This window comes from Embiotoca jacksoni, unplaced genomic scaffold, assembly GCF_022577435.1.
Source record: "Embiotoca jacksoni isolate LCO1_2020_lvr unplaced genomic scaffold, fEmbJac1.0.p SCAF_19, whole genome shotgun sequence".
Classification (NCBI taxonomy): domain Eukaryota; kingdom Metazoa; phylum Chordata; class Actinopteri; family Embiotocidae; genus Embiotoca; species Embiotoca jacksoni.
The window spans coordinates 8,427,520-8,444,698 of record NW_027185329.1 but is presented as its reverse complement, the minus strand read 5'-3'; the positions used below and the strand labels follow the sequence as shown (position 1 = coordinate 8,444,698).

Below are 17,179 nucleotides of genomic sequence, written 5' to 3'. Positions count from 1 at the left end.
GCTGTACATTCATGTTTAGTAGAGAACTGACTTTGGTCATGTCCTAATATCTCCTCTATTATATTTGTAGTTTGGAGTGAAATATCTAAAGAGCTGTTGTTGGCGGTGGCTTGACATGAAATATGGCTATACTTTGTATGAATACTATTATCCAATGTCAGCATGCTAACATGCTAAACTAAGCTGGTCAACGCAGTAAAGCGCTGCTTGTTAACATCGGGACTGTGAGAAAGCATGCTTAGGTCCACATTTAGCTCCAATCATCGCTGGGACTATTTACAGGCTCACGAAGCTGCTAGCATGGCTGCAGACTTTTGAATTGAGTAGTTCAAATGAATTCCACATATAATTTTTTTTGTGGTAAAATATTAATGTTTACATTTACACAGAAACTTTTCAGACAAATTCTGCAACGTCAGCAACTCAATCCACTAATTTCAACAGTATGCTCAAAACCTACAAATCATCGAGTGTCTTTTTTTGTGCTAGAAGTGGGTCAAACTGCAGACAAAGTTTTTAAAAGCTTCTATGTTGGGTTTAGTGTCTGACATAAAAAGAAAAAAAAAAAGATGTTTACCAAACAATTATCTAATGTCTACTTTGGAAATATATGAATATAAAAAAAGCAGACATCAAAGTGCTAAAGAAAATTAAACATTGGTCAAAAACGTTGAAAAAATTGGATCAGAAAAATTCTTAATTAAAAAAACTGCTTTAAAATGTTTGCAAGTTAGACTAGGTGGTTTTCTCATAACAGCTCTAACAGGAAGCTACTAAAAAAACCTTAGCGCTGATCATAGAAACCACAGCTGACAGCACACAGTTCTCTTTTCCTGTAATGTTAGATGAGGTGATTTCTACGCTGAACTGCATTTGCTTTCACTTTAGGACAACTTCCATTTTGTGTGAATCATAAGTCATCACCTCATAAAGATTTACTTTAACACATTGAAATAAAACTCTTTCCTTATAACAGTGCTCCTTCACCACTGTAGCACTGAATGTAGGTCAGCACGTGTCACAGTCTCACTGTTTATTCAAAAATGGTGGTGTAATAGTGGAGGATTTTTCAAAATGGATTTGAGGAGAATATTATTTAACCCATAAATGATATTATTAAAGATCTGAATAAATGGAAAATAATTGTTTGTAGGTTGCTAGTAGGGGTTGAAGAAGGGTCCTGGGGTCATTAAAACATTAAAATAGGTTTATCCACATGAAGCATGAAAGTGCAGATTTTATGGTAATATGAAAAATATATTTGAAGAAACAATATCTTAAATCAATATTTTATATTTTTCAAAGCAGATATTTTTTTTATCTGCTTTAGAAGTAAAGAGAAAAGGGTTTCAGGTGAGATCCTAATTATGAATTATAGTTTAAAATTATAGGGAGCCATTTGTATTCAAATTAGTCCTGGGGTAGTTCAATATACATAAGCTTTAAATTTCAACATCTTCCATCAAAACAGGTTGATTTCATAAGATCCTATTCACTTGATATATTAAATTGTTTTGGACTTTCAGGGCCTTAGATGAGATCTTAAATAGATATTGCGATTAAACTCATGCTGTTATGGATCAATTGCAAACAGACTATGTAATGTAACTATAGACTACTTCCCTATCATAGTCCACCCCTTTCCCCTACATCAGGAAATCCTATTTTACTTCCTGTCAACACACACAGAGCGCAACGTAGAATTCAATGAAGAAGGTCTTGTTTTACAGGAATAAAATACCGAAATGAGGACTTCTGTCAGACACATGTAAAGGTAATAATCTAACAAGTAATTTCAATAACAAATAATTGTGTATCTTTTTTTCTAAAACTAAGTATAAAATGTTTTTGTTTTTTTACATATTAACTGCTGAGAAATGTCAGAGTACAACTTTATATTGAGAAAAGACAACATTACGTTGTGGAGAGTGTGTTTAAGGGCTGTGTAAAGACTGTTTATGTCCTCCAACTATTTCATAAAGAGCTACCAGCACAATTTAATACATTTTAGTGATTCATCTTTATTTCAGATTTGTTTATGTTAATCATTTTTCCAGTGAAAGTAATCAGAATATATTTTGTATTGTCAACAAATGATTTGAAAATCCAATTAAGGAAATGTAAAACAACGTTATATACTATTACATAGCGTTGCGTATTTTACATGCTGTTCCTGATTGAGCGACAGCAGAGAACGACGAGCAGTTTCATTTGACTGAGTGGAAATCCCCACAAACCTACATATGACATTTCAAAACAGCATGGCTTGTTGGTCCTTGGCTTATTCTGGTCTTTATCATAATCGGGACATGTTTAGATTAAACACAGAGAAATCTGGTTGTGCATTTCCGTATACACTACTGCAATGACCGCTGTTTGAGCGGGGATCTATGACGTTTATAAAAACAAGCTGTTGATCAGACATTCCTTTAACTGTTTACCCTAAATTAATTTAACTGCTATTGAAAACACTTTCTCGAATGTAAGTGCTGGGAAACCGTGTTGGTGTCCTGTCAGCTGTTTGTTCGATTTCAAATGTTTTCTTTCCAATTAAATCACCATACTCCAAGCACACACCATTTTGTGATGTTTAGTTGTTGTTTTTACTCTCAGACATGGATCTCAGTGAGGAAGAGTCGACCCCTCTGGTGATCAGAGACCGAGGAGGCAGCGAGAGGTCGAGTTCAAGCACTGCTCACAGTTTACAAGTGCACCTCTACTTCTTCCCTGGCACAAAGGATGCAACAACAATACACATTTCATCTGGACTAATATCTGCAGAAAACGTCTGCATTCAAGCAGGGAAAAAATGTGGTAAGAACAAATCAGAGTCTGACTGAAGGCTCTAACACTACAGCTTGTGTGTAAAATAAACTGCAATAAAATGGATTATGTATTTGCTTCTTTTGCTTTAAGGAGCTATCGTGACCCACCGATCATATCATGACGATTTTTATAATTTCTTTCTCCAGGAATCTTACCAGTATACCTCAGTCTTTTTGGTTTAGCATCTGCTGACCTCTCATTTTGGTATCCTCCATCACACATGTTTGACACAGACGAGAACTTAAAAGTTCACTTTCGACTCAGGTAGGAGAAAATTCTAATTCTTATTTTAGTATACGTCAAAATATCTTATGGAATAGGGTGTCAGTCTGATTTAAGCAGAGAGGCTAAAAATAGACCAGGGAACACAGACAGACAAAGACAACGTTTTTAGTAGTGCTGGATCAAAAGAGATTGGATTGTCATCCTTGTGAAATCTGTCAAGCAAATGTTACTTAAGCAAATCAAATATTCAAGAGAATATTCAAAGAAAGCTAGAGAAAGTTTTTAATCCTATTTTTTGGGGGGGATTTTTGGTGTACTTATAATTTTAATAGAAATAGGAAGCAGAAGTAAGATTTACAGCCATCCTATGCTAAATAATGGATTTCTTTTTCTGTGTAGGTTTTTCTTTGGAAACTGGTTTGGACAAGGACCAAGTACTTCATGCCGCTACAGTTTGACAAGAGACAGAACCAGTCCAGTGCTTGACTACAGTGTCATTGACTATCTTTTTGCTCAGGTACAAAATATTCAGTTTATTTTACATTTTAAAACAAAGTGATACAGTAAACATTCTCATGGGTCAAGTCATAAGCAACTCTTCTGACTTCAGTTAAGACCAATTTTGATTTCTACTTTGATTTCTACTCCATTACTTTTCTTCAATTAAAATCATCAGCAAAATTCATCCAATAAATGGTTTAATAAACCATTATGACTAAAAATGTATGAATTTGGAAAAAAAAAAAAAATCTTTTTTCGGTATAAATGAAGCTAAAGTGATGCTTGTTTGCCTTTATATACATTTGATATTTTCACCTCTGTCCCTCTCACATCAAAATGTGTAATATCTACATTGGCCCACAGTGCAAATCATATTAGTTTCACAATAACATCTCTAAAATTGTAAGATAACTATATTTGAGACCAGGAATGCAAAATCAACGTGGAATAATCTTAACATGCATACATAGGTAAACGCATTTGACCTTCATAACATTACTTATGTACATTATAATGTAATTATTTTAACCCAAACCATGATCTTTTCCTTAACCTAACAAAGTACTTTTGGTGCCCAAACCCAACCAAACTGAAACGATGCCACATGTAAAGCAAACCATGATCTTGAATCATTCCAATTAAACATAATAGACAAAGAAAAACATACAGACATTTCACAATTTGTGAACCAATTTTGTGAAACTAATAAGTTTTGCAATACTGTAGTGTTTATCTCTATAATTATTCTTTTACATAAATGTTATTGTTCTTTTGTTGTGCAAACTAGCATTTACAATTCATTGAGTGATGCACAACGTCCCACAATGTACGTCTATAAATGTTAAAGACTGTGTCTCTGCTTGATGTGTTTTGGTGCTTAGTTACGAAGTGACTTCATTGCCAGTGAAGCCGGAGTAGCTCCACCTTTAAGTGCCCAAGGGGAATGCCTTGGCCTTGCAGTGCTGGACTTGTGGAGAATGTCTAAAGAGCGGCATCAGAGCATAAGAGAGCTCTGCAAGACTGTCAGGTATTTACAGCTGAAAAGGCTCTTATGTTTGATTCCCATATGCACCTGTAAACTTGGGAAAAGTGTAGTTGTGTGAGTCTGATTTGTTACACAAGAGTTCAGTGTTTGAGAAGTTGCATTTTAAATTTCTGTGTAGCTCTCTAACCAACTCTCACCAGCTAACACTTTAACAGCCAAGATCTTTATAAAAATATAACTTTCTCTTTAAGAATCGTTAATACTTTCATGCGTTTTTGGTAAAATTATATTTCATGTAATTTTCAATCCTTTAAATGCTTATTCTTTTTCAGCTACAAATCATGCCTTCCCAAGTCACATCGCCACGACATCCAGAAACGAAACCGCCTTGACCGTTTTCGAATCCGAAACACCCTCAAGTGTTTCTTGAAGAATCTCGGCAACTGCGCAATAGATGAGTGCAGCTTGAAACTGAAGTACCTGATTGAACTGGCTGGCATTGAGCCTTCTCTGGGGAGTGAAACCTTCCAAGTTAATCCTCCCTCCTCCCACTCAAAGTCAACTTTTTCTTTTGTGCGGGTCACTGGAAAAGCAGGAATTGAAACCAGTGGAAGCTGTCATCATGATGGTGCCCTGGTAAGAAAAAGTTTGAGTTCGATTTTTTTACCATTAGTGGTTAATGGATCAAATTTACCCTGTCATGCCTCTTTCTGTCTCAACACCGCTAAATATATCACTTATTATTTTTGATTTCCTGATACTTTCTGAAAAACAATGTAACAGAGTTGGTACTTTCAGCCTTTCAGGGAAAATCCTGACACGGTCAGAATTTCTTGAAGGTCTTGCCTTCACTGTGGGTCTGCAGTATTAACCTTAGCTTTGTTATTAACTTAAGTCTGCTACCGTGTGTCATATTTCAATACTCAAGGTGTGATCAAGAAGTTCAGAGACTGCCAAAATCAACCAAAAGCCATACCTGATTTAAATCTGGCCGCCATTCTTTTCAGAGTAATCACTCTGCGCAGCATTACACCACTCCAACACTCCTGGAACTCCCGTTCTTTAACTACGGCAAGCATAATCTGAGAGTCAAGTTGGTTCTTCTCCAGTGTCAAAACAGCAACCTATCATGGACTTTCTTTTGGGGAACAGAAATAAGTCGCAGGGTGCCAAATTTGCAGAGTTCCAGTCGTTTGCACCAAATGTTTTCCTCAGAACATCGCAGTTGAACTCTGCGTTGATAGCCAGATCCTGGGGAACGAATACACGGCGCACAGCTCCGAAAATGTCAAAGAAATCCACTAGCATGATCTCAGCAGTGTTTTTGACCTGACGGTTGTTCTTCAGTCTTGGACAATGACGTTCTAACCCTCTTGAAACACTAATGCCATTTAAAAAAAACATCCTGCCTGGCTTGCTCTTACTTGGCCACAGGCTTTCTAAAGCTTTACAAGTGTCTCCATTGTGGAGTTAGACACAAAATTTGACACTTTCCGCTCAAGTTTCAAGTCCATGGAAATCACAAATACCAGTGTCACAAAATCGTGAATAACACATTAGCTGATGTTGATCCAGCAAAGAAAATTGAAATATCGGAGTAGGTATTGCTTCCCTCTGTCCTCCACACTATTCATATGCAACAGTTTTGTTTGTCTCAACATGTTTTTCCTGTGCATGATTGATTCTTAGATTAGTTAGATCCAGGTTACCCTTTTCTTGCACTCTTTACATGTTTCACTGGTGTTGCTTTTGGTGAGTTAAGACCTGTTGTTTAATAATCAGCCTAAAAGCCATACATTTTCTTTTTTAGGAATGGCAGAACTTCTGTGATTTCCAACAAATCGTTGACATCGGCATTAAGAGGGTGTGTCATGAGCAGGTTCTCCAAGACAGCAGGATGGTGACAATAACGTGCAAGGATGATAGATGCTTGGTAAAAGACATATTGTACACTTAAAGAAATATTATAATTTGTTTCATACTAACTGGAAACATTATTTCTGTCTTTATTTTGCTTATTTTCTTTGATGTAAAAGACATATGTCCATTCATCCTTAATTTGCATGACAGGAAGCCAAGTTCCAGAGTCTGAAAGAAGCCCTTTCGTTTGTCTCACTTGTTGATGGCTACTTCAGACTGACCACAGACTCATGCCACTTCTTCTGTCAAGACATTGCCCCACCAAGTATTCTGGAGGGAATTAAAAACCATTGTCACGGCCCAATCACGTGAGTCATTTTGATTAATACTGAGTCCAATACCACCATTCACAAGCACCTGTTTTAGATATATCTTTTATATCTTGTTTCTTCAGATCAGAGTTTGCAGTCCACAAGTTGAAAAAGTCAGGATACAAAGGTGGTACCTTCCTTCTCCGGCAGAGTCCCAAGATCTATGACAACTTCTTCCTCACAGTTTGTGTTCAGGTAAAAACATGTGTACTTCAATGACCTGATGATCAAAAATATGTTTTGATGCCCTTTAGTTATCAAGTAGGTGCCTATATCACTTACATCAACCGTTCATTTCTGCAGACCCCATTTGGACTTGATTATAAAGAGTGTCTCATCATCAAAAATGAGAACTTCAGTCTTCCTGGTGTCCAGAAATCCTTTTCCAGCTTGAAAGAGCTCAGCAGCTATTATCAACACAACAAGCTGCTGCTGGCTGAAGTACCTGTCAAGTTAGCTCGCTGCTGTCCACCCCGACCCAAAGGTATTTTTACCAAGTCATGGGTATTATGATATTACTAATAATACTGAACGTTATGCACAAATGTTGTACAAGGTCCAACCATGTACCTGGTTTTGACCTAGTCTTGTTACTCTAATAATTTACATGGTTGCCCACGAAATTAAACAAATTAAAATTTTCAACACCAGCAATATCTCCTTTGTTTTAGATATTCAAAATGTAATGCTTAATGATTTGCTGGTACTGGCCGATACACCCACAGGATATGAATTATGAGAGTACTTGCCCTACATTTTTCTACTTCAAGCCCTGCACAGAACTAAGACGAAATTTTAAACTACCAACATAAAGACAGTTTTAAGTAAAAACCTTGAAAAGAAACTAGCACAGTTACACTTTTCTTGTTATACAAGTTTCTGGGGAGTCTGTGCATTTCAATTCAAAGGAATGTTGTCGTCAGTAAAAAAAAAAATCAAACATCTACATGTTGAAGTAAAATTATTCTGAACATCCTGTTCACCAGGTTAAATGTACTAGAAATGTACTCCCAAAATATGTGCCTTTATATTTAAACCTATGTAGATTGTATTATAATTAACTTGTTTTCTGCTGTCCCTGAAGAGCTGACAAATTTGATCATCATACGCAACAGCAGCTCTGTGGAAGCTCAAGGGTCCCCAACATCTGAAAGAAACAAATTCAGTCACATCGAGTTCCACATGATCAAATATCAAGACCTGAAATGGGTGAGTGTGTAGATATTATACTTATACCAGGCCTGTTACTTTAGTGCCACTAATGTTAAACTCAGCACTAGCATTTTAATTTTTTTACTACTCTCTTCTGTAATTCATCTTATACTCTATTATGACTGTTGTCCAACTAATCCTACCACTATTACAACTTTTAGAACTGAGATAACGATAAGTACTGCTACTATTGCTTCTAATACAACACTGTAGACAAACTAATTTGAAGGAACTTCAAAGTTAGATTGTTATTTATTATGGAGTAAACTTAATTGTAATTCTTGTCTGTAATTTCCCCGAAAGGATGATTGCCTTGGACAGGGATCCTTCACTCGAATTTTTAAAGGCTACAAAATTGACATTCGTGATGGGGAAGAGCACAAAACAGAGGTTCTACTGAAAGAGCTTGATACCGCTCACAAGAACTACTGGGAGGTGGGTTTTTACAAATTAAAGAATTATAATTTTTAAGAATCTTAATAAATGATCTATACTTTTAACAAATACATGTTACCATTTAATCCTGTTTTTATACCTTTTGTCCCTGTAAGTCGTTCTTTGAAGCTGCCAGCTTGATGAGTCAGATTTCACACAAACACCTCCTCCTTGTGTATGGTGTTAGTGTTTATGGAGTAAAAAGTAAGTTAAAACCCAGCTGCAAGCTGTACTTGACTATCTTTATTACATAACTGTACTGTTGACATAATTGTTTAGATGAAATTCAACTGTATTTGGCTAACCTTGGCTCATTTAAAAAGCATTTATGTCTCTGATACTTTATAAATATCTACATTTGCACCGAACAATACAAAAATGAATACAAATGAATGAAACAATGAATAAAACATAAAAAATAGTAAATCCTTCTCTTCAACAAGAGTCATATTAAATCCTGATGTGACCTCAGTGCAGTCCCTGTTCTGTGTCGGAGCATCTCAGACTGTGTTTGGTTTTCAGTAAAGCTGTAGAAACAACCCTTGCTGTGCCTTACAGACATCATGGTGCAGGAGTTTGTCAAGTATGGGGCCCTTGACCTTTACTTGAAAAGAGGGAGATCTGTGTCAGTGAGCTGGAAACTTGACGTAGCCAAACAGCTTGCTTCTGCCCTCAACTTTCTGGTAAGGAAGAATTTCTGATGTAAAAATGAGAGAAATAGAGCCTACAACACTAGCAGTTGTATTGACTTTGTTATTAATTGAATACAGATTTCATTTCTCCTGTGCACCTGTGAAAGCTGACCTTTCAAATTTAAAGCCCTCAAGCATTTCATATGCGGTCCTGCCATGTACTTGGTTTTGACCTTTTCTTGTTATTACATCCAACATTAAAACCAAAATGAAAGTTAAAGGGATTGTTGATCTCTTTCAGTAGATAAAAAAAAAAAAAAAAACACAAGCTGTATTCTGTCCCAGACAACATTTTGCCTACTTAGTTTGTTACTTTAACAATGAGTTGACATTAACGTCTAACCGTCTTGCAGGAAGAAAAAAACATTGTTCATGGAAATATCTGTTGCAAAAACCTGCTTTTGGCAAGAGAAGGTGACCGATCACAGGGCAGCTCTCCTTTCATCAAACTGAGCGACCCAGGCATCAGACTGGCCATGCTGGACAAGAACGGTAAAGCTCTAATTTCCATGTCATCATGTCTCACATTAATAGCACATATAATGTTTTAAACTCTAGAGATGACCAGACACGAAACTAAAATCAAATAAATTGATCTTGTGATCTTCTGATTTTAATATGGAAATGAATTATTTTGCAGTGTTGAGATTAGCATATGAGAAAATGTGTCATTTTAATAAACACAAGTTTTATTGAATTTTTGTTTTAAGATTAAGTTGATGTTAAGGAAAAAAAATTGCAAATTAATATTTGTCTTTAAGTAAAGTTGAAAAAAAAATTACCTTTACATTTACATGGGGGAATAATTATACACATTAAATACCAAAGTGTGCAAAAACTGGCCTCAAGTCCCAATCCAGACAGCTTTCCGAGCCTGTCAACATGTTACCCTCTGTGTGTGTGTGTGTGTGTGTGTGTGTGTGTGTGTGTGTGTGTGTGTGTGTGTGTGTGTGTTGGGCCCTCTGTAATACAGCCGTCATGATTGATTTTTTTAGATTATTGATAGAATAATGTTTTTTGTAAGAGTTTGTATCTTTGTAAGATAGATTGATAATGTGAACATGTTTCCCTGCTGATGTCACTGGACAAATATAAATTTTGTCCAAAAAAACATACAACTGAATCCATTGGGATAAATTAAGTTTTTGTTTCTGTAGTTATCCTGGACAGGATCCCTTGGGTGGCCCCTGAGGTGCTCGAGTCCCCAGACAAACTGACCCTGGAATGTGATAAGTGGAGCTTCGGTGCAACTGTTTGGGAAATATTCCATAATGGAAACTCTCCGTTGCAAGGCTGGAAACTGGAAGGGGTAACCCAGCTTTTATCCGATAAGTCAAACAAATCACTAACTAATAGAACAGCTGTGGGCTGCAGTAAAGGTTGAAGAGGGGTTCAAACCTGTGCTGTCTTGGTTTAAAGTTACATGCTCACTTAAATTAAATAGCTGTTGCGCAGAAACTGTAGTTTAAATTGTACCTGTGGTTTAGGTGGAAAATGCTCTGCAGAAATCAGCTACACTCCCATAGAGGTCACCATGTGTAAGAGGTTAGGGCATAGTTTAACTGAGGTTTAATTTCATAAATGTATGTATGAGGACAGATTGAAACAGCTCAGATGATTGTATTAATCTATAAAATTGTACACATGTTGTTTTGAATACTACTATTATACTACTAGTATCACTTCACAATCGGCAGATTTTACTGATTTGATTATAGGCAAGCCCATACAGTTAATAATCGGTGCTACTAATGTGCTTTTTATAGAAGCGAAAGTTTTATGAGAGTTTCCAGCAGCTGCCTCCTTCCCAGTGGACAGAGCTTGCAGAACTAATTGGTCAGTGTATGGACTACCAAGCAGCCTTCAGACCTTCATGTCGCAGTATTATCCGTCAGCTCAACAGTCTCATCACTTCAGGTAAAGATGTGTATTATATTGTGCTGGTAAATCAGTACAGCCAGTGGAAATCTCATAGGCAATTCAGTTCTTTCATTTCAGTTCAGTCAATAAACTGACCGAGATTACATTTTTTGTAACCTGTTATAATCTTTGATGTATTAAATTTGTTCTATTTGATTTAAATTTTGGTTTCATTTGTTTCAGTTTGAGTGCAAATGTAATGACAGCTCTACAGACCTATAGAGGATTTTGTAAAAGTTGTCAACAAATTGAATATCTGTGGGGTTTGCTTGTAATATAAAAAACTCCACTATTTTAACTAATTATCTTAAATATATATCCCCTTGTTTCACACTATTTTGCTATTGAGACTTTTTTTCAAAATGGACAACGTTGTTGGAAGCAGGCACTTCAGCTACATTAGAAAACCAAATGTTGTTACAGACGATGTTTTTCTTGTGTCATGACAGATTATGTGATACTTCACGCTACTGAGCCTGTCGCACAGGGCCCCGTCTGCACAGCCCTCAGCCCAACTCACGACAACCAGACGTTGTTTGAGGAGAGACACCTACGCTACATCAGCCTACTGGGAAAAGTAAGTGTGAAGCAACAAAGTACAAACATTTGAAATTGACCTAAAAAAAATGCACCAAAAAAAAAAAAATTCAATTGTGAAGATTTCAGTAGTAGCGTCCAGACAGATCAGAGCAAGTTGATATTCAGGAAGCTAAACAAGACTAGGGTTGGGCACTGAACCTCGATTCTTTTGATCGAATTGATTTGTTGCAATTGCCATCTGCCTTTATTCAAAATTTTGAGAGCTAAGCTACTTAGGCTTCTAACCAAGGTCAATAACATCACTTGGTTTTAGGTCAATCTTACATTAGGATTCCTTATTTCAGTCTTTTCAAACAACTTTTTTGGCCATGCACCGGTTTGAGTTGTGTGCGCTGCAGTAACAAGCAGCATCCCTGTCCCCAACCAGCTAGCTAGTGTCTACTGATTGCCTGCATTAAAAGTGTTAGAACATCTGTGAATTGCAGCAAAACAAAATAACCTGAGTTACGCTATTCCTCTGAACTGCTTAAGATTTTGTGTCGTAATGTGTAATGTAATTTACTTTTTCTTTAAATGGATTTTAGAAAATTGGTATCGAAAATAGTGTCATTCAGGAACCGGTATCAAAGTCAAGCTATATTGTTACCAGTACAGCTGATAAAAATGAATGGATATCCAGGCCTAGACACTTCAGAGTTAACTAAAGCTGCAATTAGGTATATATACAGTGGGTACGGAAAGTATTCAGACCCCTTTACATTTTTCACTCTTTGTTTCATTGCAGCCATTTGCTAAAATCAAAAAAGTTCATTTTATTTCTCATTAATGTACACTAAGCACCCCATGTTGACAGAAAAAAACAGAAATGTAGAAATTTGTGCAAATTTATTAAAAAAGAAAAACTGAAATATCACATGGTCATAAGTATTCAGACCCTTTGCTGTGACACTCATATTTAACTCACATGCTGTCCATTTCTTCTGATCCTCCTTGAGATGGTTCTACTCCTTCATTGGAGTCCAGCTGTGTTTAATTAAACTGATTGGACTTGATTAGGAAAGGCACACACCTGTCTATATAAGACCTTACAGCTCACAGTGCATGTCAGAGCAAATGAGAATCATGAGGTCGAAGGAACTGTCCAAGGAGCTCAGAGACAGAATTGTGGCAAGGCACAGATCTGGCCAAGGTTACAAAATAATTTCTGCAGCACTCAAGGTTCCTAAGAGCACAGTGGCCTCCATAATCCTTAAATGGAAGAAGTTTGGGACGACCAGAACTCTTCCTAGACCTGGCCGTCCAGCCAAACTGAGCAATCGTGGGAGAAGAGCCTTGGTGAGAGAGGTAAAGAAGAACCCAGGGTCTGAATACTTATGACCATGTGATATTTCAGGTTTTCTTTTTTAATAAATTTGCACAAATTTCTGCATTTCTGTTTTTTTCTGTCAAGATGGAGTGCTGAGTGTACATTAATGAGAAATAAAATGAACTTTTTTAATTTTACCAAATGGCTGCAATGAGACAAAGAGTGAAAAATTTAAAGGGGTCTGAATACTTTCCATACCCACTGTATATATAAAAAAAAACAGGTTTATTTTCAAATTCTGCTTGTAAAAGACAACTGTGTGACTAAACACGTTTCCAGGGAAACTTTGGCAGTGTTGAACTTTGTCGCTACGACCCGCTGGGTGATAACACTGGCGAGATGGTGGCTGTAAAGAAGCTGCAGCCCAACAAACAGTCCACTCTGGAGGACTTTCAAAAGGAGGTCAACACCCTCAGCGTTTTGAACTATGACTACATCGTCAAATACAGAGGCGTGTGCTACAGCATGGGTAATAAAAACACTCTCTGCTAACAAAACACATGATGTCCTAAAGAGCAAAAGGTTAAGACTGGTCACACTGTAAAACTGCTAGATCTCATGTTTCTTATTAATAACCCTTCTATTATGGGCAACTCTCAGCTTCCATTAAATAAAGGTTTAAGTTCATCCGAAGGTCTCCTCTTGTTATGCTTTTTGACACATGCGTGTCAGATGACTCATATGGCCTTCTTTCTTACGACAGCACTGAAAGACTGTAATGTTTAAGCATATTATGGATTAAACTTAAAACTTTACTAACCTCACTAGTGAAAAATAACTAACAATTGGCTGAACTTCCTCCTTTTTAATGTCAGGATTGATTGATTTCACGGGTTGAGAGAAGATTGTGTGACTGTCGCCTGCTGAATCATTTTGATGTTTAATGCTTGCATATTCACAGGTCGCCTCAGTATGAGTTTAGTGATGGAGTACCTGCCCTGTGGAAGCCTTATTGGCTACTTGGAGAACAACAAACACAACATCAACACCAGGCGGATGCTGCTCTTTGCCTCTCAGATCTGTAAGGTAAGAACCAACTACAGTATATGAGCTCAAATTAGCTTGTTGTTATGACACAATTTATAAATAGGGTTTTATAGGGCTGTACTTTAATTATTCGTAGTAAAAATCTACTAAAAATCTTTGAAGGCAGAAATTCCAATTGAACCAGTAAGAACGTCTTGGAACAAAGTCACAAGTTTTTTTGTATTGCTTTACAAAGTACAACAGAGCCATTTCACAGGGTGAATCTTTGTCTTATTTTATGGCTCCATTGGTCAGCATTTTCACAGTGTTGATAGTTGTAGGATCGGTTGCACACCAAAAAAAACAGAGGGACGGGGAGAAAACTAAAGAAATGTATTTTATTTCACTGTCTTCTATATTTTTCCAGGGAATGGAGTACCTGCAGAGCCAACGCTATGTGCACCGTGACCTTGCGGCAAGAAATATTCTTGTGGCCAGTGAGTCACTGGTGAAAATCGCTGACTTTGGGCTGACCAAGGTTATTCCTTTTGACAAAGAGTACTACCGCGTCACACAGCCTGGAGAGAGCCCGATTTTCTGGTACATATTCTCTCGTGTCCAAACTTAAATCGAAAATAAAGTTGTTAAGGAAGATTGTTTGGAAGCTTGCTGTTTAATGAATCAGTTACTCCAGATGTTGGCTACCTGTTTTCCTGTCTATAGTATTTATGGTAAGCTGTTTTAAGTGGCTGCTGGCTGTGATTTCACATTTTATAGACCGATATGACAATCTACCTCTATCTGTAAGTGTATTTCCCAAAATGTCAAACAATTCTTTCAAAGTAAATGTTAAAATAAAATACAGTGCTGCACATTTTCAAAGAAATGTTGCTTGTCAAAGCCTGCCTACCTACTGTAGGAAATCGTGACCCAAGTTTTAGATGTTTTTTCTATCCTATAGAAATTCAAATTGAAATTCAGAGACTGGAGTAAGCCTGCTTTTAACTGAAGCATTTGAAATGACTAATGTGTCATTTTATCATTAAGCTTAGCATACGGTTAGTTCCTGGAGTTCTCATGACCATACACTGCTCTTTTAATGCAGGTACGCCCCAGAGTCCATCAGTGAGTCAAGATTCTCCCACAAATCAGATGTGTGGAGTTTTGGGGTCGTTCTTCATGAGCTCTTCTCCTTCTGCAATACGAACTGCAATCCAAAAAGGGTAAGAAAGCTTACCATTGTTACATAGGTATGAGTGGAGAATATTTCCATCTAATTTTGAATGATTGTTCTGTTTTAGCTTTGTATGCAGGAGATTGGACACAGTGTGCAAGGTACATCCATTTCAGTGCATCTGGCCAACATCCTAAAGAATAACTGGAGATTGCCGGCTCCTACAAACTGCCCACCCAAGGTATGTTCACTCTACAGCATGTCGTTACATTTTTTTTGGAGGACTCATCTTGACTATATTGCTGCTGTCGTGATTTTACTGTAAATCTATCAGACCTTTGGTGAGGTGATAGTGGCCTCTATTTTTCATCAATGACGTTATAAGTCCAAGTGTTCCTTAAAGTTAAGACCATACATGACACTTCCCATTTTCCTTCTTTTCCGGTGATTTCCCTTTTTGTCTTTTTGTTACACAGTCGAATAGTTACCAGACAATTTTAAATAGCATTTTTGCTTGAAATGGCCATGCTTTTTAGTTACTACAACTTTCATTTCTGGTCTTTGCTCTCTCTCTCTCTCTCCAAGCAGAATAGATTGACATGTTTTTCTCACTGTAACACTAGGTGTACAGTTTGATGAAGCAGTGCTGGGCATACAACTTCGATGACCGGCCGTGTTTCTCCAGCCTGGGAAACGAAATTGAAACCATCATGCAGGATGAAAGAGAGAACCCTAAAGGCTGACAAGCAGCGTTGATGCACCTCACCGATGTACTGACGGTGGAAACAACATGTATTCATTGACTGTCCCAATGTTACTGACAGATAACAGGGTCATTTTTGCATTGTTGGGCACTCTTAAGTCTCCAATAAGCTGTTCCTTACTCATTTTATGCTTATTTTCCCAGTACTATAATATACATAGTCACATTTACAAATCAGATGAAAAATGCAAGTTACCTGGATCTAACTTTAGTTTTGTATGGGTCGACCATAAGAGGGTGTACCTCCCACAAAATACAAAGCGATCAAAATGATGGATATAATGTCTCTCTGCTAACCTTTTTTAAGCTAAAAAGACGCTTTTAAGATGAGCAGGAAAAAGTATTTCACAGTCACTCTCAATCATTTAAACATTGCATCGTGTCTCTTTCTTACAGTCATTTATATAAAGCACAAAACACATGATTAGCAGACAAGCTTAGTACTGTGGTAATGCTGAACATTTCTACATGTGGAACAATATATGATGAACTGATCGTTTTGGAATAGCATTTCACCAACTTCTCTCATGCCAGAAATATGACAAATGAGAAAATAACTTGAAGAAATTGAAGGTGCATTTCACTGTGCACTGCAAAGCATGTTAAACAGCTTGTATGAGTCAAATATAGCTGTTTCTTAATGGTTTTTAAATATTACAGAAACTGAAAAAGATTTAAGCTTGAGTTAAACTGTGCGGAAACCATTTTTTTATTTGATTTTCTTTGTGCATTTATTCTGTAGTTAAGCGTTGCAGTAAAAATGTGTTGTATTTTGTATTCTTATTTACATCTTTTACCAGTTTTAAAATAAAGCAATGTTCTGGCATCACCTTTTGTCACTATTATTATTATTATTACAGACGTAATAAAGTCCACATCATTGAAGTGCCTGAAGTTCACAGAATTTCAAGTTATCTGATTCAACTGAGTGTGAAAAGGGACTGGTCACTTTGTCTCTTCAAAGACATTATGGTCTTCGGTTTCGTACACATGCTTTTCCTTATTGCATTCATTTGGAGGAGATGTTACTTTGAAGGCAAGCTGTTTACCTTCACTTTGGAGCAGACATTATAGTAACTGCTCTTTGTGGTGGTCTGCTAATTAAGTCAGTAAATTCATTATGGATCTTGTGGGCAAAGGCCAGAACTCTGAGACTTTCTTACCCACCAGATTAAGATATTAAAAATTCAAAAATCATTAAAAATGTTATAAAAAAAAGTTATAAAAAGAAAAACTCTGATACTTTCTGACTAATTTGTCATACATTTCTTTATTCGAACACATAAATATGTGACATTTGTTATCTCCTAAATCAGGAATGTACATAAATCAAGAATATTTCA

The 17,179-nt window shown here is 36.7% G+C and overlaps 1 protein-coding gene across 2 annotated transcripts; it reads left to right on the top strand.

Annotated features, from left to right (window-relative positions):
• The first annotated feature begins 1,686 nt into the window (after positions 1 to 1,686).
• jak3 (Janus kinase 3 (a protein tyrosine kinase, leukocyte)) lies at positions 1,687 to 16,659 on the top strand. Of its 2 annotated transcripts, XM_069153373.1 has the most exons (24): positions 1,687 to 1,774; positions 2,614 to 2,814; positions 2,973 to 3,090; positions 3,451 to 3,568; positions 4,434 to 4,579; positions 4,870 to 5,173; positions 6,348 to 6,470; positions 6,608 to 6,765; positions 6,852 to 6,963; positions 7,072 to 7,252; positions 7,853 to 7,977; positions 8,284 to 8,415; positions 8,532 to 8,619; positions 8,974 to 9,098; positions 9,461 to 9,599; positions 10,265 to 10,416; positions 10,874 to 11,024; positions 11,477 to 11,604; positions 13,213 to 13,402; positions 13,835 to 13,959; positions 14,327 to 14,499; positions 15,005 to 15,122; positions 15,201 to 15,314; positions 15,697 to 16,659. In XM_069153373.1, exons 2-24 carry the CDS (start codon positions 2,616 to 2,618, stop codon positions 15,814 to 15,816), a joined length of 3,339 nt encoding a protein of 1,112 aa, XP_069009474.1. In that variant the 5' UTR covers positions 1,687 to 1,774; positions 2,614 to 2,615; the 3' UTR covers positions 15,817 to 16,659. The 2 variants fall into 2 exon arrangements, with proteins under 2 accessions (XP_069009474.1, XP_069009475.1); XM_069153374.1 differs by lacking the exons at positions 15,005 to 15,122; positions 15,201 to 15,314; positions 15,697 to 16,659 and having other exon boundaries at positions 13,835 to 13,954; positions 14,327 to 14,462.
• The last annotated feature ends 520 nt before the right edge of the window (positions 16,660 to 17,179 follow it).

Bases quoted from the DNA above. Each gene is read 5' to 3' on its own strand.
- jak3 (XM_069153373.1), top strand. From the start codon at position 2,616: ATGGATCTCAGTGAGGAAGAGTCGACCCCTCTGGTGATCAGAGACCGA. The intron at 8,620-8,973 runs GTAAGTTAAAAC...TGTGCCTTACAG, and splicing joins TAGTGTTTATGGAGTAAAAA to ACATCATGGTGCAGGAGTTT. The intron at 11,605-13,212 runs GTAAGTGTGAAG...ACACGTTTCCAG, and splicing joins ACATCAGCCTACTGGGAAAA to GGAAACTTTGGCAGTGTTGA.